We start from the raw sequence: 25,257 nt of genomic DNA, 5'->3' as shown, positions 1-25,257 counted from the left end.
GTTGGGCAGATAGAAGCCGTTAGAGATAACTTTGGGGATAAGTGACTGGTAAATAATCAAAATATTGACATTAACCGCTAATAACATGGTAATTTTAATATGGAATTTTATTGTTCTATATCTTGATTCCACAGTACCCTGGGGATGCATAGTTATAAAAAGAAAATGGAACCAGCCATTAAGCCCTAACTCATCTCTGTAGAGCCTGCACTGACCCACTGTAAAAAAACTTTTCCTGACTTGAACCTACAATGACATTAAAGGAGGACATCAGAGGTCAGGGGTGCAAAATTATCTTTCGGGTCAACTTTCTCTCTAGTAGCTGCTCCTGAAAGGATTAATAGAGCAATGTATGGAGTCTTTTTAAGGCACAGGTAATAGTTAAAAGTAGTCATTGTACAGTAGAATATAGACCACATATGCTTATGAGAGATTTTCCTTGTTAAATATTGTGCACTTTGTGTGTGGGCATAATTTAAATTATATATAATGCTGATTCAGTACATATGTACATAGTACATATGAATTTCAAGTTCTGTTATTGAGAAACATAGCATCTATAAATGGTTCAGATTGGCAAATTAAATGTGAAAACAAATAAACTGGGTTCATAAATTGTAATCAGCAACAACAGCTCAGAAAGGTGTACCATAATAGCTACTTCTAAGTCTTCAATGTTTCAATATCAATTTACACACATACCGCTTGAGATGATTGTATAGAATATTGTTTCCTCTCAGAAAAAAATAGCAGTGTCTTAAACACCTGCTTCCCAGCTATATTTACCTTATAATTTGCAACTATCATTTACAATCACCCAGTAAATAAATAGAGAACATTATGAACACCATTAACCTTTAGATAATGACGTTTTTTGGATGCTTTATGTTCAACATTACGGACATCACATTCTGAATATTTCACTAAATTATTGTCCTAAAATGCTGTATGTAACTAAGATACTCTCTTGTAAAAAGCAAGGACGTTTATGTGAACTACGTGATCTCTTGAACTGTGAAATTTTGAAACTATGAATACAGTATACATACACTTTTCTTAGCTTCCCAGAGCAGCATATAAACCAAATAAATTGAGTAGATTGGGTATAATAATCTTCTTGCTTATACATTACAGGCACATAAGGGTTATTTGACAGACTATAATCGGAATGCAGTTAAAAGGCCTTTGTTTGTGTAGTCACCTCTTTTTTTAAATGGTGTGTAAAAAGAGGTGCTGTTGACAGGCTGACCACTACGCAGAGACAGCAGGTTTCCCATACCTCCCAACGGGAAGCCAATAGGATGTTGCGACCATTAGCGATAAGCAGGTCACACATTATTCCATCCAAATACGACTCTAATCCACCAATACCCAAACCACAGCCAACCCAGCCTGAAGTCTCATCTACTTTATGACCCACACAAGACCCAAATCCTGCGTATTTTCTGCAGGCAGAGAGAAGCTGATGCACTCCCCTTTACTCCGTCATGTCTCTGCACTGTCAAGTACAGCACTGGTCTGTGCGCAGACACACTGGGGGGAATTCACAAAAGTGGAGATAGCCCTTTTTTGGAGTAAAAGTGGTGGAAAACACTTTCTCCAGATTCACAAACAGAAACCGCCACTTTTCTGTTTTTGGTGAAAGAAAGACCGTTTACAGACACTTTTGTGAATTTGGTGTTTAAACGACATTTATACGACGTTTTAACGTCATTTTTTCCCGACATTTTCAAAATGGAGTAGAGCTCAGTGTAAATCTGTCAGACCAATTCTAAGCTCTGCTGTTTTTTTTGTTTTTGTTTCACCCAGTCTCCACTTTACACTAAGGTAGGGGCCCCATTAGGGGATCATTAATATATTAATGGGGATTAGCAGCCTATTGTTAAGGGACAAGTTTCTGTCTAACCCTAGAACAATAGGTGCAAAAAGCCTCATTACCATTTTATAAACAAGTAAAACACTGATTAAAAAAATTTATATATAAAAAGTTTTCACCTCACATTTGCATTGTTATGCTAGTTTTAGCTTAATCAATGAGGCAATAATAACATTTTGTGTGAATATATTGTAAACATTTTAATTAAAAGGAAAAGTAAAGTCTCCCAGGCAAATTTTTAGTTTTAGCAGCAGTGCTCCCTCTTTAATTACTTCACTGACATTTGCCCCAACTTATCTGTGCCCCCATAGCATTTCTAGAACTACAGAGCTGCATGACAGCATTCGCCCCCACCTGTTCCCAGCAGCCATCTTGGGGATCAGCAAACAGCACATACACACTGGCACCCAAACTGGGATATTGGTGTACAGGGTTGGACTGGCCCAACAGGGCACTGGATAAAAACCCAGGGGGCCCTAGTCCTGTTGGACCTCTATTCACCGGGCATGTTGGTGTGTGGGTCGGATTGCTGCTAACCAGTAATGAGTAGGGGCTAGAGAATAAGGTATTTAGACCCTTAAATCTTGTTACAGAAGTGGAATTACACAGAAATATAGAAAACATTAGAAAGCCCAGCTTGTCCTGAAAAAAATGATGTATAGTTTCCCTGGGCAAAATTACCCCTCAGGAAATGTCCCCAAAGTGAAATGACAAATGGCATATGAAATGCAAAACCCTGCTGGTAAAATCCTTACCCCAAGGCTCATGTAGATGTGGGACTGGGTTTGATGGCACCGACAGATTTACTAAGAGCTAAAGGCAAATTCATAAAAAAAATGTCAGGAAAATGACAAAATCTGAAAACTGTCTGTTTAAAAGACAAATTCACAAAAGTGGAGATAGAGGTTTGTGAATTAGGTGGAAAATCCGACGAATCTATCTCCACTTTTATTTTTTCTCAATATCATCACTTTTGTGAATTCCCCCCATTGAGTAGATATCGGCAAGCAGATATGCAGTTTTGTGCCTGTGCTCAGGCCAACTGTTCTTATCAGTGCAGCATACCTCCCAACATCTTGAAAATGGAAAGAGGGACAAAAAGGGATGCACCAAAATTTTTGGACCACGCCCATTTTTTTTGCAACCACACCCCCTAAATACCACTTCCATCCATTTGCCTAAATTTGTCAGGTTATTTAAAGTTTGAACACATTTCTGGGGGTTTGGGGTCCTGTTTTATGTGTTGTTACAGTTTTGTTAAAAAAGCTGAAATTGCCCTTTAAGCTGCAAGTCTCAGTTCCCCCAAGAGACCTGTTTAGCTTATTAGTTACAATTGTATCTCAGTGCAGGGGGGGCTTATTAACTTTCTGGGCTCTCTGCAAAAAGATATTTAAATTTGTCTCTTTTTTTTAGCATTCAGTGCAGGAGATCAAAGGGAAAAAAGGGACTTTTCAGTAAGAATCCAGGACTGCGAGGGTTGAGCCGTCAAAAGAGGGACTGTCCCGCGAAAATCGGGACAGTTGGGAGCTATGAGTGCAGAGACACGGCGGAGTGGAGAATACTGCATCAGCTTCTCTCCACCAGTGGAGAAAATGCAAGCAGAGATAAGCAGTAGCTACGTCTCGTGTCCTACTGTGTAGCCTCGTCTCAGAATAAGACAACAACGCAAGCAGGCAGATTTGCCATTTTATAATAGCTGTGATAATCCGACTTATTCCTATATTATCCTGCTTATCATCTGCATCATCCTTATTAGAGGACTTGCTGTCTTATACATGGCAGGTTTACAAAGCAACAAGTATATGAATTTTCATGTTAAAAGATGCCTCCTTTGAGAGTTGCTCAATAAACTGCTCAATAAATCCAAGCAAGCATTCTACCATTTTCATGATAAATTGACTATTGGATGGCATGGTTTCCCTGGACCTTGGATCTTAGTGGATTTGATTTTAAATAGAATTCTTGAAACAACATGTATGGCAGTTCCAACTAAAAATATATAAAAATATTTAGATAAGATTTCCTATGCAGAAACATGTAGACCTATATGACCTATATTAATGACCTATATTAATAGGGGTTTGTTAATTTACAAAGGAGAGCAGATTATGTGGGTGCTGGTGGAATAACAAAAATAAGCAGCAGCCTAGAACAAGATTGATCCAAATTAATTTTTAAGTGGCACTAGAAAATTGAAATTAAATTCATTGCACACTATATACAAATATGAAATAATAAATAAACATTAATAATAAACATTATTTGCTCTGTGAGACTACAATTTTATTGGTACTGTTACTATTTATAAATTATCTTTCTGTCCAGGCTCTTTCCTATTAATCTTCAAGCCATCCAAACCACTGTATGGTTTCTAGGGTACAATAGATCCTAGCAACCAGATAAGAACAATACTACTTTGCTTGCAGCTGTTCTCCTGACAGCACCATGCTATTCAAATTTTGTTCAATCGTTTTAAAAAAATATTCAAAGATGCTTTGACCCCCTGATATCAGAGGAGGACTGCATTTACAACTCAACACTAGAGTACAGACTGACACACTAGTTGGCAGATAGATGCAGGTCATGTTAGCACTACAGAAAAGATAACAGCAATTGCTTCTTTAAAATAAATAGCTCCGAGTGCCCTTGAGATCTGTAAACTGATATGAATAGACGGAACATATAACAATCTGATACGTATGCATTCCCCTGCACTAGACACATTTTGGAAAATAATTTATGGTGAACCCTGTTGTTTCTCACGATAATATCGTATTGGCGATCCGAAAGTCACAAAATTTTGTACTGACCATTGGAAACAGCGGCATAGCCTTTCCGAATTTTTCGCGCGGGCACACGAAAAAGTTGCGCGAGCGTGAAAAAAACGGCGAGTATACACTCGGAGAGTTCGGGTCTTAGTGAATCTCCCCCTTAGTTTGCATAAACTATTTTTTTTTCTACTTTGCAAACACTACATTGCTATTAATTGAACATGTTTTGAGGGATACTGAACTATCAATATAGGACCTTTATTATCACTTATCAGCAAAAGACTTCCTGTTTAACAATGACCCAAGGAAGATATGTATAGATCAAAGCTCTGTTGTCAGCTTGAAAAGAGTCCTCATGTTAACAGGTATGCAGAACAGTGACAGCGACACAACTTGTTCTGTCATCACGTCCCAACAAGGGCACTGAAGATAGGTTATCATCACTTTAGTTGAAAATTAAAGAAACAAGACAGGTGGCTTCGGTTACACCCCTGTGTAACTCCACTGACTTCCAAAATGGTAGGTCTGTCCCTGGTTTTGTCTTTTTGGCATATTAGGGCTCTGGCACATGGGGAGATTAGTCGCCCGCGGCAAAACTCCCTGTTCGCGGGCGACTAATCTCCCCGAGTTGCCTTCCCCTGCCATCCCACCGGCGAAAATGTAAGTCGCCGGTGGGATGGCACACGCGGCGGCACGATTTCACGCAAATCGCCGAAAAAGCCTCGCGAGGCAACTTCGGCGATATGCGCCTGATTGCGCCGCCGCGTGTGCCATCCCACCGGCGACTTACATTTTCGCCAGTGGGATGGCAGGGGAAGGCAACTCGGGGAGATTAGTCGCCCGTGAACAGGGAGTTTTGTCACAGGCGACTAATCTCCCCGTGTGCCAGAGCCCTTAACCTTTTAGATACAGAAAAACTGATACTGCCTTGTGTCGTGTGACACTCTCACTCTGATTTTACAGACCATAACACTATCTAAAAAGATATGGTCAACACATCTTAACACATGCTCTCTCGTCTTAAACCTTTCTATCTTGCTGCTCCTTACCTCTGGAACTCTATCCCTGAATCCCTCCTTTTTTAATAAAAAGCTCAGCTGTTACCTTCTGGAGCACTAAAACATTATTTTGCCTAGTCCTGCACTTAAGGGCAAATGCCCATACCTGGCGCATTCTTACCTTCCAATTTTTGTCTGTATGTTACCCAACCACTTAGATTGTAAGCTCTACGGGGCAGGGACCTCCTTCCTACTGTGTCTCATACCACGTGGAACTTATTCCCTGTGCATTTATATATATTTATTGTATTTATTTATTATAAAACTTGTCCTCCCTGTGTGTAATTTTGTATTTTGTAAGGTTGTACAGCGCTGCGTACCCTTGTGGCACTTTATAAATAAAATTATACATACATACATTCATACATACTGTACATACATGTGCGCCCCTCAGGTGACCGGATCAACTCATTATTCGATTAAATCAGACAAATTTGGCAGCTTAACTGCCCATGTATGGGGTCCTACCAGACCGATATCTGGCCTAAAATTGGCAGGTTTAATTTTCTTGTCCCATCTGGGACTGCATTGGCTCACTAATGAGTCCTCACTTTGATGGCTCCTATTCCCATCATTGTAATACAATATCATCCACCTTGCCGGTCAAGGCCTGGGACAACCCATCTCTTCAGCACATCTTTTATTAACATTTATTAACATTTATTTATAAAGCGCCAACATATTCCGCAGCGCTGTACAATAAGTGGGTTTCATACATTGGACATACAGAGTAACATATAAAGCAATCAATAACCGATACACGAGGTGAAGAGGGCCCTGCCCAAAAGAGCTTACAATCTATGTAATGGTTGTTGTATGTCAAACTCACTATGTGCAAGGAGTTTGTATGTTTTTCCTGTGCTTGTGTGGGTTTTCTGTAGGTTGCTCATGAGCCACTGGTTGGGGATCTCTGGTCTAGAATATAGACACCAGATAGGTGCTCCTTTTGCATGGGGTACTTTTTTTCACACTGCTAACAGCAGTGTAATAAATGTGGTATTGTGTAGCTGCTTCTGTGACAGATTTCAGAGCATTCCTGTATGTAGGAGAGGTACTATATTTCTTAATGTTAAGGCTTTTACATACATTTATCTTTACCAATAAAAGAAAAATGTTCTGGCTTGACACCAACAGGGAACCAACACAGACTTTGCCAACATAGGTAGGATGTTAATAAGTCTACTCTAAAGACTGCACAAAAACCAGGCTACTGTCACGTTTGCATCAAAAAATTGTATGTAAATTAAGTGCTGCTGTGTATATTTCCCATATGCTATTTTTTGTTCATATTTATAAACTGTTTGTAAAGTATGCCGGCATACCTTACGGTGGACACATAGAACATTCCCTCCCTGCATGCTGGCATTAATATATAACTGGGTGCTGCTTTATTGCTTCACTGTCAGAAAAGCCACCAATTAATAGGATACCAGTAAGGAAACATAATAAAAAGTAGCAGATCCTTATTTTAATACAAAATGTGTGTGCTTTGCCAACTCCTAGGGACATCCTGTAGAGGTTTATTTTATCCGGTTATAATACCAATTTTCTCCTAGACAGCAAAACAGCAGAACTTAATAGCAATCTATTCTTAGATACTATTTGCATTTGTACATGAAAAGATAAGCTTTATGCTTGCCTAAACTGTGGTAATCTTTAACATGCAGACCATATGCCATATGAAGATTTTCTTTACAATTTTGCTCAGTTTAAAAGTATTAGCCATATTGCCAGCCAATATGGGAATATGCTAATAAAGCGCCAGGACATACACAATACTAACAGATCACACTGCCCTTTAAAAGGAAAGGTCAAATCACTGGGGAATGTCAGACACACTTGGCACCCCCCAGTGATTTGTGCTAACAGGAGCACCAGCCTGTGGTACATTAGGCACCCCCAATGGTTTTAACTTTCCTTCTTCTTTAAAAAGTAGGATATTTCTGAAAAACCTCCAAACTACAACAGAAAATTTTTTTGAGGTCCAGTATTTATTCAGGCCCCCTTTGTTCATTAAAAATACAGGTACAGGATCCCTTATAGAGAAACCAGATATTCACAAACCTCTGAATTACAGGAGTGCCATCTCCCATAGATTACATTTTAAGCAAATAGTTCAAAAATATTTTGTAATTTCCTTTTTCTCTGTAATAATAAAACAGTACCTTGCACTTGATCCCAACTAAGCTGCATGAATCTATATTGGTGGCAAAACAACCCTTTTGGGTTTATTTAATGTTTAAAAGTTTCTTTTAGTAGAATGAAGGTATGGTGATCCAAATTACAGAAAAATGTCCTTGTTCATGTTCTAGAGGACACTGAAAAGCAGCACAATCAACGCAGCTAGTTCATTGATAGTTCTGTCCATGTGCGGGCTTCGACTCGCAGAAATTACAAATCTTGTTAGGAGACTCCTAAAGGCATTGTTTTTGGTCATCTGAATAAAGAAGTTGGACATTGGAATTTAACCTTGAAGGCATAATATTTATTAGCATCTTTAGCGGTGTAGCTATATATTAACTTTCTGTACTGTGATTGGGGGCATACAGATTACTATGGTAGGCTTTAGCCTAAAGGGTACTTAATTACACTTCATTTCTCAGATAGATTTAAAATAAACTGAAAACATGAATTTAGAAAATTAATAAACAAATAGCAATGATCATTACAGCATAAACAGCCTGGCCATAATGTGTGTGCGTATATATAATCAATACATTTCCCTTACTGAGTGTCAATATAATGGCACTTTAATTTCCATGCTATTTACCTATGGTGTATAAATTTAGAGAACACGTAAGTTACAAGTGTTATACACTGAACTAAAAACAATAACCTTTTTTTCATTTGAGTGCCAAAAATGTCATAATGAAGCCAAGGGTGCAGATTATATATTTCATTAAACTAAAAGCCTTTTGAAAAGAAAGCAGGCCGGGATGCAACAGCTGTTGTAACCAGGAAAGCCGATACCAGCTGGTAACCTGCGTTTGCTTTCAGAGATCACCTTCATCCTTAGGTAGGGAAAATGTAAGAACTATATCAAACTGATCTTAGCATGCATTAATAATATTATATTAATTATGACAAATGATGTTTTAATATGGCATAATAAGCACTCTTACATAAAAGCACAAAGTTAAATATCATGTGCTTTATATAGGTCACAGAACAACAAGGTATCTATTTATCCCTAGATTTATTCATGAATAATATTATTTTAATACATTAGAAGTATGACAGGAATCTTTGAATTCACCAGTGTTTTAATGCTGTACTGTTTATTTTATAATCATATTTATTTTTGTTTTAGTTTTTTATGCAACATGGCTAGCAGTTAGCATTATAACACCTTGTTGGACATGAGTTCAATGAATAGGGCTTATGTCGAATATACTTTTTGTGTCAAATCTACTTCATGTTTGGTCCTTGCAAGGTAGACAATTACATTATCAGTGCACAGATAATCCCTTGCACAATGGACTTCTGCTAACAGAACAGTTTCAACAAAGGGTAAAGGGAGGGGGGTGTATACACCAGTAAACAATGTATCTGCCTCGCAAGGAGGCACAAACATGGAGTATCTTTATTCCCCAATGCTTGCCATGTTTAGCTCACAACAAAGACCATAGACTTTTTCATTATTGTACAATACACAAAAAGTATGTCAGAACAAGTTTTATTCTTTTAACTCATATTAAAGAAGAGGGTATACTGTAGTGACACACAGGTCAAGGGGGTTCAAGCTGACCAACTGCCCCTAAAGGCAGGTTGTGGGGGAGGGGGCTGAATTTTTCACTACAACAACAACAACATGTCAGAAAATAAATTTTTAGCACTATCTTTTATATCTTTAACTATGACTCCAGTCAACTGAGTGAAGTGACTGTAAAGTGGAATAGCTTAGTTGTGAACTAGTTGACAACACACAAACTTACAGAAAGGGACCACTCATTGCCGAGGCATATAAAAGGCTTATGTAATAAAAGACACTAAGTTTGCCCAAGTGCAATAACCCATAGCAACCAATCAGCAGGTAGAATTGAGTGGTCATTTGTTTAAAAGAAAACATTTTATTGGTTGCTATGGGTTACTACTCCTGGGCAAACTTAATGCATGATATTACATATGGGGGCTAGTCCAGCAAAATTGCATGCCCTTAGCCTGGATCTTTTCAGTAAGTGTTCCAGCTATATTTGGAAACAGCATCACCAAAAAAAACTAACAACATGGGGCTTATACATGGACAAGCAGCTACATGCAAGCTCTACTTCATCATGTGCCATGCCAAGTGGTGTAAAAGATACCATCACTGGAGTGCGGACAAGTGGGAACATTTCTCTGAATTAATAAATCCTGCTTTACCATCTGGTTGTTTGGCCAGTGTGTTTTGTAGGTGTCAGGGGCAAATGACCTGCCTGAATACATAATATCAATGGTTGTGTTAAGCTGGGGAGGAATAATGGACAATGGAGGCTTTTAAAAGACAAGGAAAGCCACTTGGGGGTGCCAAAATTTTAGGCACCCCCAAGTGACTTTAATCGCTTACCTTGTACCCCGGGCTGGTGCCCCTGTTAGGAGAAAACAGCACCAGCCCGGGGTACCTGTAGCGATGCGCTTCCTCCTTCCTGCTTCGTTTAGCTGCGACTATACGATAGGTGCATGCGCAGTAGAGTGAAAAGCCGACTTCTCTGTTAAAGTTCGGCTTTTCACTCTACTGCGCATGCGCGTGCACGGAGGCAGGAATCGCTGCAGCTACTCCGGGCTGGTGCTGTTCTCTCTGAACCGGGGCACCAGGTAGGCGATTTAAGTCACTTGGGGGTGCCTAACATTTTGGCACCCCCAAGTGACTTTGCCTTTCCATGTCCTTTAATGGCTATATCTATGTAGATACCTTAATGGAACACAGTCAAACATCACTGACAGTTCTGTGCTACCTACTTTAAACTATCACAAAGCAAAAAGTAATAGTCATACAGATTAGGTTGGACTGGAGCGGAAGATGTTGATTGACCTACATGAGAGCCCTGACCATCCCAAATGAACTGGAACACCAACTGTAAGGGCTCTGGCACACAGGGAGATTAGTCGCCCGCGACAAATCTCCCTTGTCACAGGCGACTAATCTCCCCGAACTACCATCCCACTGGCGAAAATGTAAGTCGCCTGTGGGATGGCACACGCTGCACAGGCGATTTCGGCAAATCGCCGAAGTTGCCTCGCCAACTTCACAATTGCTTTTGTGGCTCAATGGAAGCAAATCACCCCAACAATTCATTAGGGGGAAAGACTTTCCAGAAGAGGAGCAGCACTTTATATCTGTACCCATGGATTCAGGATAAGATTAGACAGGCAGGCATTCAGACACCACTGGCCACATAGTATTTTATGCTGTTCCTGCAATATGCGCAGAAGTCTAAAACTTTTCAGTATGATACATTTAACAGCTATTAATTATGTGTACTTGCTCAGTTGTCCTTTGCTAAATTTATTGCAGTACCCGTCATTCTTGGAAACACAAAGTGTCACTGTTCCCAAACACTGGTCTCAGAACAGACAGTTTAGGAACAGAGGACAGGATCTAGTGTACAATGTCGGATCCATTAATAATAGAACTTGCCTATGATAATAGTCTGCAGCATTGCAGAGTGGGGGAGATCACTAGATTTCTAACCTGTCACCTAGTTTTTTTAACATCCAGACAGGATAATCCTAAGGATGAAGCTTGTGATCTTATTACACACAAAGTGCCTTTTATCAGGATTTAAAGGGATTTTACAACAGGAATTAAAGGAGAGAAAAACAAAACAAAGAAAAGAAAAAGAAGGTTTATTTACTCTGCAAAGTAAACTGTAGCAAAACAACGGAGCCAAGTGGAATAGTTCCCATGTGTGCGTTGAGACTACATAAAAGATAACACTTTAGCTTCCAGAAACAGATAAGTGACACATGAAAACCAGAAATCTTATCGCTGCACCCCAGGCATCAAAGTTACATACATGTGGTGGTTATAGCGCTCACACTACGTGAAATATTTACATAATACACAGTGACATAACATTTAATAAAATAAAAAGAGGGCTTATTTGCAAACTCTTTACCTGCCATATAAATCTAATCAACTAGTGACCTTCAATAGGCACTGCATTAACAACTTCAATAGCGAGTTGCAGTTCAGCACTCAGTAGAAGGCTGCAGGCTTATATAGTTGCTAATTTTTTTTTTTTTGTATTTATCTCTTTATGCTGCCCCTGCAACCTGTCACTAATGTTATTATATGGTTGCTAAGGACACTAACTCAAGCCTTTACAAAAATGTTAAAATCCCATTTCAATAAACCTTTTCGGTTATGCCTTATTTTGTCATTCCTTCTATAATATAAACTAAATTCAAACATATTTAACATAATAAAGTAGAAAATAACAACAGCACATACTTTACCCTGTTATACTTATTAAGACTAGTTGCACCATGAACCCTGTTGCTACCTGACCATGGCAAGGTGTACAGTAAATAGTGCAGTATATAGAGAGCTGACTTACCTGGGGATCTGGCTGAGCCTGCATTTCTTCATCAGGTGAATCCTCTATAAGAACTTTGCTCTTGTTGAGTTTCCACATTGCAGCAGAGGCACAGTTCCCACTGTCTGTGTGCAGATGAGAGGGTAATTAATGGATGTGGAGGTGCAGGGACACGATTGACTGTTTGCTGCTTAGAGTTAAAGTTTATCACACAGGCACAACAGGCTGCTCAATGACTCCATCCTGGAAACAGATCTCCCAGCTCCTACTCCACTCCTGCTACAACTAATCATTGTGGGGAGGAGGGGAGGGAGCAAGGAGAGGAGGAGGAGGGGAAGCTCCAGGCAGAGGAGGGAGATGGGGGCAATCTGAGGGGAGGTGAACATACAGGGGAGGGACGTAGTTATTTAAAAAAGAGGAGAACCAGGTAATAGAATGTCAAAAAGTGATGGAAGTGATAGAGAAGTCTGTAATAGGTGTAGATTGAAAACGGAGTCCCTAGCCCGTGATCTTTAGCCTAAGGTTCTCAGTCTGTCCTGGACTACAACTCCCATCATCCCTGCGGGGAAAGATTCGGTGGGCAGCACGGTGAACACTAACACAGGGTACAGAATATAAGCGATACATTGAGCGTGCAAGCGGACAGCAGCGATTGGCTATTTACAGAATGACGTCACGCGTGCATCAATTGGGAAAGAGGCGCGGAAAAGGGCAGGGGGCGGGGCTGAAGATGAATGAGAGAAAGAGAGAGAGAGAAAAGTTTGGGAGTTGCTAGAGCTGTTCATTGCAAATGTTCTGGGATAATGGCGACTGCAGGAAGCAGCAGAATGGCACAAGATAGATCGTGACAATATGGGTGTTATGTGAACAAAAGTAGCTATACTGTACATAGAGTAGACTGGCGGAGAGCACCCTGTTCTGCAGTCAAGGCAACAGCTTTCTGACAGTGTCGGGATATGGAATAACAGCTGAGAGAGTGATTAGTTGGGACTGATGTGGGACTTTCCTGTGTATCCAAACTAATTTCACAGGGAATACCGCTTAATTGGCTTTAGGACAAGCTTAAGGTGCCAATGTATTTCCATGTATGTATGTATATCTTTATTTATAAAGCGCTACTTATGTACGCAGTGCTGTACAGTAGAATACATTAATACAAACGGGGTTAATAAGATAATAATAGATAAATACAAAGTATTACAATAAATACAAGATAAATACAGTTGCAATAAGTTAAGAGTCAAAGACACAAGGAGGATGGAGGTCCCTGCCCCGTAGAGCTTACAATCTATATGGGAGGGTATTAAATCTATTGTCAACTACCCTCTATAGCATATACAGTATATCAGTGCCTGCAGTTTAAATGTATTTTTCTGTGGACAGTTTTGGGGGTAATGCTGCAATCATACATTTAAATTGCAGGCGCAGATAAAATGCTCAAGTGCCGAAGGTCCTTTGATGCAAAGCCAACCTCTGGTTTATGGCACACAGAAATTCAAGCACCCCTCGCCTTTTTGCCCTACTGCTATGGAGCAGTTTGTAACTAAAATTCTACTTGAAGCATTCAAAAAATACAAGGGGAAAAAAGCTAGGCCTATTAGAGATGTTTTGGGGTAAATAAGGTATTGAAATAATTTTGTGTTACTGTTCTTTTAAGGATTCTGATCTGAATCTTGTCTGAATTCCAAACTGAATTCTGGATTTGGTGTATCCCTAGTCAAAACCCTTTTAGAACCACCACAGTTTTATAACAATGAACCCCGGAACACATCAAGCTAATTTACACAAATTGCATGTGTGCTGTTGCTAATATCAATTACTGTCTATTACAAATTAAATAAATGAAAGAAAAAATCTGATTGGTTGCTTTTGGCAATAGCCCTTGTGCAATTTACAATCTTATGTTCATAAATTAACCCTCTTGTTTGGAAAAGATCATCACCTCTGCAGAGTTCCTTTGAAATGTAGCAGTCATAATAATTTGGCTTCTGAGCAATAAATTCTGTTTACTACAAAGATAAAAGGGTTAAAGGAGACATTCTTCGTCAAATGAGCTTTTATGGGGAAATCTATTAAAAATCATTAAAGGGGGTAGTTCACCTTAAGGCTGCCTTTTAAATGGTGTTATTTTTGTATTTTGTATTAAAGTTTTTTTATTATTTGCCTTCCTCTTCTGCCTCTTCCCATTTTTCAACTCAAAATTCAGCCTGGATGATGTGGGTCACTGACCAAAAATCCTTGACAATATCTAAAATTGCAAACTAAAAGTTAATTTTAAGGTAAACTGCCCCTTTAACAGGAAAAATATGCACATTTCGAACAATTATTCCTTTGTCCAAGGAATTTTCCTTTGAACGTATTTAGTTCAAGTTCTAAGAACCTGTAGTGCCTCATCTGTCAGCAGAAAGAAGATTGCTAGTTTCTTTAGTTTGTTCCAGCGCAGTGTATGTGCCACCAGCAAGCAGGTCCTAAAAAAATTGTGCAATGAAATAATCTAATGAAGAATTACTTTTTTTTATAAGTTTGCAACTTTTTTGTGTACATTGCATTCCCTGGTTAGTGTGCTGTAGACAGCAGTTTTGTCCCTGATTAACTGGATGGCAGTTGTTCAGATGTCAGTTGGGCACTTGATACTAATTTATTAACTGTTTTCTTTTTTTAATTATTTAACATTTTGGGCAGGTGACCTATCAGGGAGCTAGGGTTACTGAACCTTGCAAACAGGCAGTTGCTTGAATGATGGACGACAGGATGAAAAGTAAAACATCTCAATTTGAATCTGCTTTATGGTTCCTTGGGTTACTCACCTTAAAAACTGTCTAAATAAAAGCTTAGATTGCTTAGGGGCCTATTTATTATGCTGTGTAAAATAAAATTTGCTGAAAAAATTGTATAATAAGATGTATAAAATAAATGGAGAAGTTTGCCTTCCAAACACCAGATTTTACTCTGATTGTTATTTTACAAAAGTTCCAGCAAAAAAAAAATCCCTTAAAAAAATGATGTGGATTTTATGCCATTTTTTACACAGCGAAACCTGGTGATGTGTGGCAAATTTTGTTGCCATTTTTAACAGCATAATAAATCTGCCCCCTTGTGTACAAGACTGTGAATGTTAATATCTTGGTGAATTTCTCAATTTAAAAGCTTTCGAACATAGAAGTATAAACTACACCTGATACAATATATAACTGTCTGCTATAACACTTCACACAAGTGTCTAAGGGTAATGACCACGGAGAGATTAGTCACCTGTGATAGATTTTTGCTACCGCAGGCGACTTATCTCTCCGAAATGCCTTCCACCAGTGAACCGCAAGAGCATAATGAATAATGCAATATGTAAAGAAAAAAAACAGCTGCAGCACATTTATTCATTTGTCTCAAACTTTATCCCCCTTTGGTGAATATACCCCAAAATATCCACTCTGTTGTTAGATTATCATCCATTTAGGCTGATGGCAGACAAGGCGTAGGGCAGAAATTTTCGACAAGCGGAAAAGCGCTTGCTGAAAAAGCGCTTTTCCGCTTGCCGAAAATATCCACCCTACATCTCATCTGCCATGAGCCTTATTCCTATTTTTTACTAAGATCAGAGAATGTCTGTCTTTCTAATGGACACTGGATTCTCCTTTAAAATAAAATCAATCCCTAAGGTGAATAAATATGTAATGATTATTACCGTAACTAATCCTGCATCTGTGCAGCAAAGGTAGCATGATTCAGCTGGGGATACAACTTATTGTATTCAAATTTGGGTGCAGGCAAGGGTCACAAAGAATGTATATTTCTCATATGGAAGTTACTACTAAAATCAAGTTTCCTGCAAGTTATTTATTTATGCATTACTTAGCTGTAACACTGGTATTGGTAATGACGCCTTGGGGCCTCCAGATGATACCCAACCAGTGTAGTGCAACTGAATATTCTGCAAATACCAAAGATTTATGATGTTTAAGCTTTCAGACAAAACATAACATAAGTTTTCATATACAGTACATTTAACTAATTTAGAAACATTTCTGCAAACTAACTTCACTTATATGTGTGAAGGATTAAAACATTTCCTACCAATAATTGGTTTATAGCTGCTTTTTTCAATAAAGGTGGGGTAGCATAACACAATTCCTACAAGTACAAGTACAAGTTTATTAGTAATGTAACACTGTTCAGTCGAATAACTGGCAGAGGAGTAGTGTAAATCAGCTTCTACAACTAATTGGTTTATAAATAGAGTGATGCAGTCCATTTAGATAAATAATGGAACAGTGCAAAACAAATCATACATGTAGCTGATTTAGAAGCAGGAATCTAAAGCAGTTCATACAAATACATTATGACTAGAATAGAACAGTTTATACAGAGAGTATAATAGAAGTAACAGTTCAATATAAAGGCATGGCGCCTATTTGAAGGAAACAGTTAAACAGTGCCAGACATTTTGAGAGGAAAAAGAAAACATTCCCACATTGATAGGTAGTGGACTTATAACACAATTTCATGGGTTGGAATTGAGCCCTTGAATACTTTGTGGCAACAGTTGGGGGAGGGCCTTTTTTGTTTAAGCATGGTAATGCCACCGTCAACCCAGCAAGGTCCATACAGATGTGGTTTGGTGAGGTATAAATGAATGAACTTTCCTGACAATCAATCTTGTTGAACACCTGTGATATAAGTACATCAGGCCTATTCACACACTATGCTGTTAGGCTGAATATTTCAACATACTGGAAATGCTTCCCAGTACATCAGTGATCCCCAACTAGTGGCTTGTGAGCAACATGTTGCTCACCAACCCAGTGGATGTTGCTCCCAGTGGCCTCAAAGCAGGTGCTTATTTTTGAATTTCTGGCGTGAAGGCAAGCTTTAGTTGCATAAAAACCATGTGTACTGCCAAACAGTGCCTCCTGTTGTCTGCCAATCCACATAGAGGCTACTAGTAGCTAAACACAACCCATATTTGGTACCCCCAGGAACCTTTTGCATCTTTGAGTTGCTCTCCAACTCTTTTCACATTTGAATGCAGCTCACAGGTTAAAAAGGTTAGGGACCCCTGCAGTACATGTTCCCAGTAAATTGAACATTGGGTGGATGATTAATTCAGTGAATTTCAGTAAATTCAGTTGGTTGGCCTAATAAGTAGAACACCTTCCACTTGCACAATTAAATATTAAAAAATGGAATTAGGCAAAATACTATGCCTAATATGTTTAATATTATTTATAATAATGTATTTAAACAGGGCATTCTTACTCTGCACTAGTGATGAGCGAATCTGTTCCGTTTCGCTTTGCTGAAAAATTTGCGAATCTTTTAAAAGATCCGTGAAACGGTAAAAAATTTGCGAAACGGCGAAAATGTTGTTCGGCAAAAAACATTGTCGCCCGCAACTATTCTTTTGTCGCCCGTGGCTATTATTTTATTGCATGGCTATTATTTTGTCAGGCGGCCATTATTTTGTCGCCCGCGGCTATTACTTTGTTGCACAGCTATTCTTTTTTTGCCCGCGGCTATTATTTCGTCGCACGGCTATTCTTTTGACGCTTGCGACAATTTTTGGACATGCGGCAAATTTTTTCATCTGTTTCGTGAAACAATCCGCCAATGGCGAAACGCAGAAATTCACCGCAAATCCATGCCTGGGGAAACATTTTGCCCATCACTGCTCTGCACTTCTAAAAACTTTTTTGCTTTTGCTTTAGAAGCTGTAATAGGTTTTATACATGTATATATCAGCTGATTCTTTTTTTAAAATAAACTGCCATGCAGGATTGTATGGCACACTGCTTTGCATAGCAGATAAGCGATCATTTATGTAGACTATAGTGGTTCTCATTCTTAAACTAAGATAAGATAACCCCTAACATTTTTAGATTTTAAACTCTAGTAAACAGTGCCCTATGACCTTATTTTTATTCTCTAACCTATTTTTTAATTAAATTAGTGTAAGATCCCTGTTTGTTATAAATTAATGTAAAGAGCGGTGTGACTTGCTGGCACTATATGAATGAATGACAATGGTGATGATGAAGCAGAGGTCAAAAGTCATTCATAGCTTGTTTTTTTTCACACACAAATTGAATGATAACAAAATAGAACTGCCCATGCCATTAAATATTTTTTTAGGCAATTGCTGGTCAGCCAGATACAATCTATAAATGTACATTACAGTATTTGTCATATGTTGATAACGCTCTGTGTCTTGTAGCTATAGTAACCCCATGTGTAATGTAATAATTGTACCACTCTAGATAATTGTACCACTCTGTGAGTAAAATACGGCACCTTTGAATTATTATGAGGCCCCGAGCTGTGAGTTAGGGGTCTAGACATACACAAATAAACAAATTCAGTTAAAAAAATGTATCGTGGCCTGAAACCAAAAGTCTGCCCTGCTGTCTTTGTTGAAATTGTACCTCCTTTCATGCGTAAAGTATACAGTACCATCAGACAAAAGAATCAATTCCCAATTTCCTTCCTGGCTTTTATCTCCCAGCCTCATCTGTTTTATCTAAAGCACAGGATAACACCCCTTCCCTTCTATGGGAGGAGAGAGGCACAGTGAGCTGAATAAATCTTCACGCTTATTGCCTATGGCTCTCAGGAAACAGTGTGTGTTTAAAACTTGTAGCCTAAAATAACCAATTGGCAATTTGCTTAAGAAAACTTGTCATGAACAGGATTGCAGGACAATGGAAGCCTTGAGACTCAATTGATCCACAGTCTGCCTCCACTTCCTACTAAAAGAGAATAATGTGGTCACAAAGTGTTTGACTATTGTAAATAGGCAGTTTTAAAGGATGTGGATAAGGAAGAGGTCGGTAAGCACACTCATATTGATATTTTAGCTGTTAGAAGCTAGAGAATATATGATTTTATTTCTTTAATATCTTATGTCTCATATTAACCAGTTTTGTAGGGTTAACACAATAAACCGTTTTCTCTGGGATGATAGTTTAACTGTTTCTGGATCCATCAAACACATACACACATCCAACCTGTTCCGTCTGATACACTTTGGGTTCTAATTTCATGTAATTGGAATAAATGATCAGAGACATTGCAATAACCCTGTGTAAGCTATAAGGGAATTTAAGTGTAAGTATACACTGAGATATAAATAAGGGAAAGAACCAAGACAGAGGATGTTTGTGGGCCAGTAAAACTATGTGCTGTGTACTGTCTCTTCCATATCCTGTGCTGCTTGGCTCTTTAGTGTAAAGGTACAACTTCTAACAGTTGTCTCCATAAAATGTGTGAATTTAGACAAATCCTGGAGAAAGCACGCAGACCCCCCAGGTCATAGACTTTGGTAATATCTGGGAAGTCTAGCCCACTTAAAGAGTCAGAAGAAAATATATGCTTTTAAAGGAAATAAATATATATATATATATATATATATATATATATATACACAGTTAAAAAATGTATAGCTCTCAATATATCATATACTCAAATATAAAGAGCAATTTAGCAGTAACCCAAGTTTCATTTAGTAACTGAAATGTTGGGTTACCACTGCATAAATTGATGCTTATATTTTACCACGCCCTTGTTGCTAGCTATACTTTTGAATATTTTGATTATTTAAAGGGGCGGTTCACCTTCATGTTAACTTTTAGTATATCATATAATGGCCTATTATTAACAACTTGGTCTTCATTTTTTATAGTTTTTGAATTATTTGCCTTCCTCTTTTGACTCCCTAAAAAATCTTCCTCTGTGAGGCTATAATTTTATTGGTATTGTTACATTGTATAACGTCTTTTATATAATGTAACAATCTGTGTAATGTCTGTATTTCTGTTTAGACCCTCTTCTATTCACTTCCCCCGTCTCTCTCTCTTTCAAACCACTGCTTGTTTGCTAGGTTAAATTGGACCCTAGCAACCAGACAGCTGTCTAAATTCCAATCTGGAGAGCTGCTGAACAAAAAACTAAATAATTAAAAAAACAAATAATAATAAATGAAGGCCACTTGCAAATTGTCTCAGAATAGCACTCTCTACATCATACTTACAATTAATTTAAAGGTGAACAATCCCTTTCAGCACCCAGACATTTATTTTTAAAGTGTAGAATACACCATTTGGATTTCCGGGGAATCTCACAGAATTGTGAGTGCAAATGGCACTGTATTTTCTGTTTGACCTTAGTTTGCTAAAACATTGGTTGGTGCCATCTCAGGGGTAATGTGCCTGGTTTGTGAAGATTGCAAGTTTACTTTAAGGTTAAATGTACAGACTTGTATTTGCTTTGCTTCTTTAAAAGGACATTTATTTCTGTTTGACTGAATGTAAATAAAGCACAGACCAGTTTGAAGATTACCTTGTGCCCCTGTTTCTTATTTGTGAAAAGTGTGCTGCTTAATTTATCCTAAGGCCAAGAGCACACAATGTGGATGATGCTGGATTTTGTACACAGGTGGAGAAAAGTGGATCCGCCCCCATTTGCTCCTTTGTGTGGCTTCACTGACAGGCACAGCATCAAAAAATGTATTTCATAGTTAGCATGCTGGCACAATAGTGGACCATTAAGACCAAAAGCAGTGTACTTACAAAGTGTGTTTATTTGAAGAAAAGGCGTCTTAACAAGGGCTGTCTGTGTTGAGATGTTTTTTCTTTGAACTTTTGTGTCTCTGCAAGTTGTCCAGAAGGAACACTGAAATGGTCCTGCACTGGCAGGTAATTTACATTAAGCCATTTTCTTTTAGAATGTAGGCATCACTCAGAATTGTTTAATACACAATACTAACTTTGGCACAGAAAAATAAATTTCTGAGAAATAGTTTTGTGGTTGCAAAATTCATTGGCAAAATTCAAATGGCATTTCGTTAGTACAAAATGTTTTTTTGACTTGTTCATGAGTAACCTCTTATCATTCTGATCAATATCCATGCATGAGCCCAAAATAAATCAGCCTGAAGTCAGAGACCAGTTTTTGATCCGACAATTCACCAACTAAAACCTGTGATGATTGTGTGGAAGTTAATGTCAGATGTTCCTTCCCTGGAGGATCCTTCTTTTGCTTAGAAACCTTAGAGCTTTCTGACTTTTGATGCTGTTTTTTGTGTGAGTTTTCTCACTCTGATCTTTTCAGTTCAGAGTTTTTAGTAAATGTAAAACATTCATGGAAACAAGTTAATTCAAATTTTCAAATTTGAAAAAATGAGAAATGTTAGAGTCTTAGTAAATCTGCCCCTCAGTGGGTGTATATATATGTACACCGGGGTTCAGTGGGAGGGGTTGAGCTTGGTCATAACCCCTGACTTGCCTATCACCACAAAAACCTCCTACTGTTAAGCTGGCCATACATGTTCACATTTTAGTCTTCTTCTGCCAAACATTTGAATATCGGTCGTACGTTTAAATGCAACGATCTGGAACTAACATTCAGAAGGAAATGTCATACGAAAGTGCCTTCCATTGTAGGCCCCCCAAGGATATCGAACAATACCCAATACATACGCAGATTTTATCGTTATCTGACCAAAATTTTTCAACCTGGCTAAAATTATTTGGATGATAATTCGAAGTCCACACACTGTTTGAAAATCGTACAAAAGTAGGTTTTGTACGATTTTATTAGTACATGTAGGGCCGGCTTTAGCCTCACTCACAGAGTGGCTATTTTAAAGAATAAATATTACCGCAATATTAAGACCCACCTTTCCAAGGAAGTGTCAATTCTGATAGCAACTAAGTTCAAATTTGACATCAAGCAGTCTTCATGACATCATCAGTCAAGGCCTGATGGGGCCCAATGTACTCCTGAGCTGCCAAGCAGGTATTGAGTTTGCTTTTCAAATAGATACATTGTCTATCACAGGTATAGGACCCATTATCCAGAATGCTTGGGACCAAGGGTATTCTGGATAAGGGGTCTTTCCGTACCTCTCCATACCTTAAGTCTACTAAAAAAATCAATAAAACATGAATTAAACCCAATAGGATTGTTTTGCCTCCAATCAGGATTATTTATATCTTAGTTTGGATCACTTACAGGTACTGTTTTATTATTACAGAGAATAAGGAAATCAGTTTTAAAATTCTGAATTATTTGATTAAAATGGAGTCTATGGGAGAAGGGCTTTCCGTAATTCGGAGCTTTCTCGATAATGGGTTTCTGGATAAGGGATCCCATACCTGTATTTAGAAAAAGTCTATGCTATGCCGAGCAAATATTACTTTTAGACACTTGAAGAAAAAAAATCCTTGTTCATAAGTTTAACATTGGTATTTTAAATATTATAATATCACTACCTTAATATCAGTTAGCTCCTCTCATGGATAACACAACAAACCATCATGCTCACTGTTATTTTTGAGTTTACATTTTGAATGCTTTTATGCTCTGATTGGCTTCAGGCTGGCTCTATCCACTAGTCATACAATGCAAAAAAACAATTACAAAAGGTATCTACACCCAAGTAAGATGCACCAGACATTCTTTTAACATTACAGACACATTAATTGACTATAGCTCTAGATTAGCTGAAGCAAAAATTCCAGTATGTAGCACGATAAAGTATGAATGTAACCTAATTACCTAATGACTCTAACTCAATAAACTGTATATATGTCTCTGAACTTTACAAACTCTCATCCCCTCCTCAGGAAAGATACCAGTGCAAACATATATTATATAACGTAGATCAGTATTGTGAGCTGCTGTACTATACTGTACCTATGAAACTAAACCTGGGAAACTCTTAAGCTGGCCATACACGTTTTTAAAATATCTTTTTTTTATCGTAGGACCAAGCTTATCCTGAAACGATCATTAGAAAGTAGAATTTGCTGAAAGTGACTATTTTGAGTGATATGGTCTAGTTAAATCAAGGAAAACTACCTGCTTGGTCCTGCAGAGTTTCATTGTTAATGACGAAAATTTTCAAACCTGCCCAATCAATTTTCTGACCAATGTCAGACAAAAGACTGCTAGATGTATGATCGTTTGGTGCTCACTAACCATATGATAATTTGACTGTTTTATTTCAAATTGGTCTGAAATTGTTCATTAAGTAGAGGAAAAATTGTTATGTGTATGACCAACTTTATTGTACCATTTATGTAGAATACTGCATGGAGTGCTGTTTACTCAGTGTCTCTATAAAAATAAACATTGCCTGCACAAGGCCCATATCCTTAAGAAGTGTCTGAATTCCAGGTGTGCACAGGTTTATTGTTTTAACAGCCCACGGGCTATACGTGTATACTGTCTGGTTGACTGATAGGTTGTCTGTCTGGTGACTGATAGAAATTTACAACAGGGAATTTGCAAAATATCAACAAGTGGCAGAAAAGCTGGTTCTCTGCAAGATTCTCAAAAACATCATTTTTAGAGTCTAACCTTATCACACTTTGAAAAATATGCCCCTATTTTCGAATACCTTGGTAGAAAACAGTTGTTTGTTGCAGTTTCACTCACTTCATCTCCACAGTACATCAGTGCTGCAGTTTCTCTAGCAGTCAGAAGGGGAACAGTACCTTGTGTGATGGAACCTGTTTAATGACCTGGAGAGGTCATGTCTGCTACAGACTGATGTTCACCTACTCACCATTATAGATAATGGGACTTCATTAAGAACTATAAAGAAGTTGATTTCTTGCCTATAAAATAAGTACCATTATGACTGTTGTGACTTTTCCCTTGTGTTGAATTTCAGTCATTAAAAAGGTCATTCAAGAATATTAAAATAATAACACAAGAAGGGGATGTCTTGAATTTATCTTTTGAAGTTAAATGGCAGTGATTTTCAGCATTCATAGTAGAAACATAAACCTTGTGAAATGTGTTTGTTGTAGCAAAATGAGAAATAAGGACTTACTTTAATTCAGATGCAGCCTTTTTTCTTCTTAGCAAATGCTGCACCTTTATCCTGGGATGTGAAATCCGCGGTGCAGCCCTTCCAGTCTCAGGCATGTACAGTACAAGGAAGGAAATACATGCTGATTCCCATAGTATTCCTCCCCCTTCCCCAGATTCAGGAGGGAGGCATGTTTCAGAGATAGACCGCAGTAGTGATAATAATTAATTCATACCATGAAAAGCACTGTACTGTATGTATGGAGACAATCGGTTGTGTGGCTGTATCAGCTCAGCTCCTCCTTCGGCTACAGTCCAGACTGCAATATCATGCTTTACAGGTCTGTGCAAGTGTGGATCTGCAGAGGCCTGTTCCACGGAGCAGCTCCTAGAAAGGAGGTTAGATACAATCTGATAACCGCTTCCTCTCAGCCCAAGTACAAAGACAAACAGAACACTGAACTGTAGTCTGCTCTGCCCTGAAAAGCTGCACAGATGTTTGAATGATTTTGTTACACTATAGAAAGCATGGCCTGCGGCCTTTCAGTTGCAAGATACAACTCCCAGAATCCTCGGCCAGGCAATTGAAATTGCTGTTCTAGAGAGAGAATGCAATGCCAGCTGTCATTTTGTCATAACTTAATAACATTTGGAAAAAAAAATTATTGTTTCAAAAGTGCAAACCGAAACCAAGACTATAATAACATTATTTTCAGTTTATAATCATTATACATTTTTTATACAGAAAGCTCTTAGATGAACTAATTTCCATTTTGTCAAATTTAAATATATAATTCTTTATTTGTGGTTGGTTTGCTTTTTCTCTGTAATAATTGGACAAAAGGAATCATTAAGGTTAAAGGGATTCTGTCATGGGAAAATATTTTTTTTTCTTCAAAACACATCATTTAATAGAGCTCCTCCGAAAGAATCCTGCATTGAAATCCATTTTTCAAAAGAGAAAACAGATTTATGTTTGAAATTTGAGGTGGGGATAAACATATTCTTACTTTCCCAGGTGCCCACAACCATGTGCTCTGATAAACTTCAGTCACTCTTTATTGCTGCGCTGCAAGTTGAAGTGATATCACTCCCTCCCTTCTCCCCAGCAGCTGATCAGCAAGGTAGGAAGATAGCAGCTACCCGACACCTGTATTGCTAAAGAGACTCCCATGCCACTAGTTGTAGATATCAGAATAGCACTCAATTGTAAAGATGTAAGTCTG

The 25,257-nt window shown here is 38.2% G+C and overlaps 1 protein-coding gene across 3 annotated transcripts in view; it reads right to left on the bottom strand.

The window, feature by feature from the left end:
• tdrp (testis development related protein) overlaps window positions 1-24,380 on the bottom strand; it is a 66,261-nt gene extending 41,881 nt beyond the window's left edge. For 2 of the 3 annotated variants that reach the window (XM_012962978.3, XM_031901700.1), the window contains exons 1-2: window positions 24,054-24,380; window positions 12,245-12,348 (exon numbers count right to left, since the gene is read on the bottom strand). In XM_012962978.3, coding sequence (XP_012818432.1) covers window positions 12,245-12,322 — 78 coding nt within the window. In that variant the 5' untranslated portion in view covers window positions 12,323-12,348; window positions 24,054-24,380. Of the gene's footprint in view, window positions 1-12,244; window positions 12,499-24,053 lie in introns of those variants that run through there. The other variant, NM_001016270.2, reaches the window with a different exon arrangement.
• Between the last annotated feature and the right edge of the window lie 877 nt (window positions 24,381-25,257).

Source organism: Xenopus tropicalis, chromosome 5 (genome assembly GCF_000004195.4).
Source record: "Xenopus tropicalis strain Nigerian chromosome 5, UCB_Xtro_10.0, whole genome shotgun sequence".
Taxonomy (NCBI): domain Eukaryota; kingdom Metazoa; phylum Chordata; class Amphibia; order Anura; family Pipidae; genus Xenopus; species Xenopus tropicalis.
This window is presented reverse-complemented; position numbering and strand designations above follow the sequence as displayed.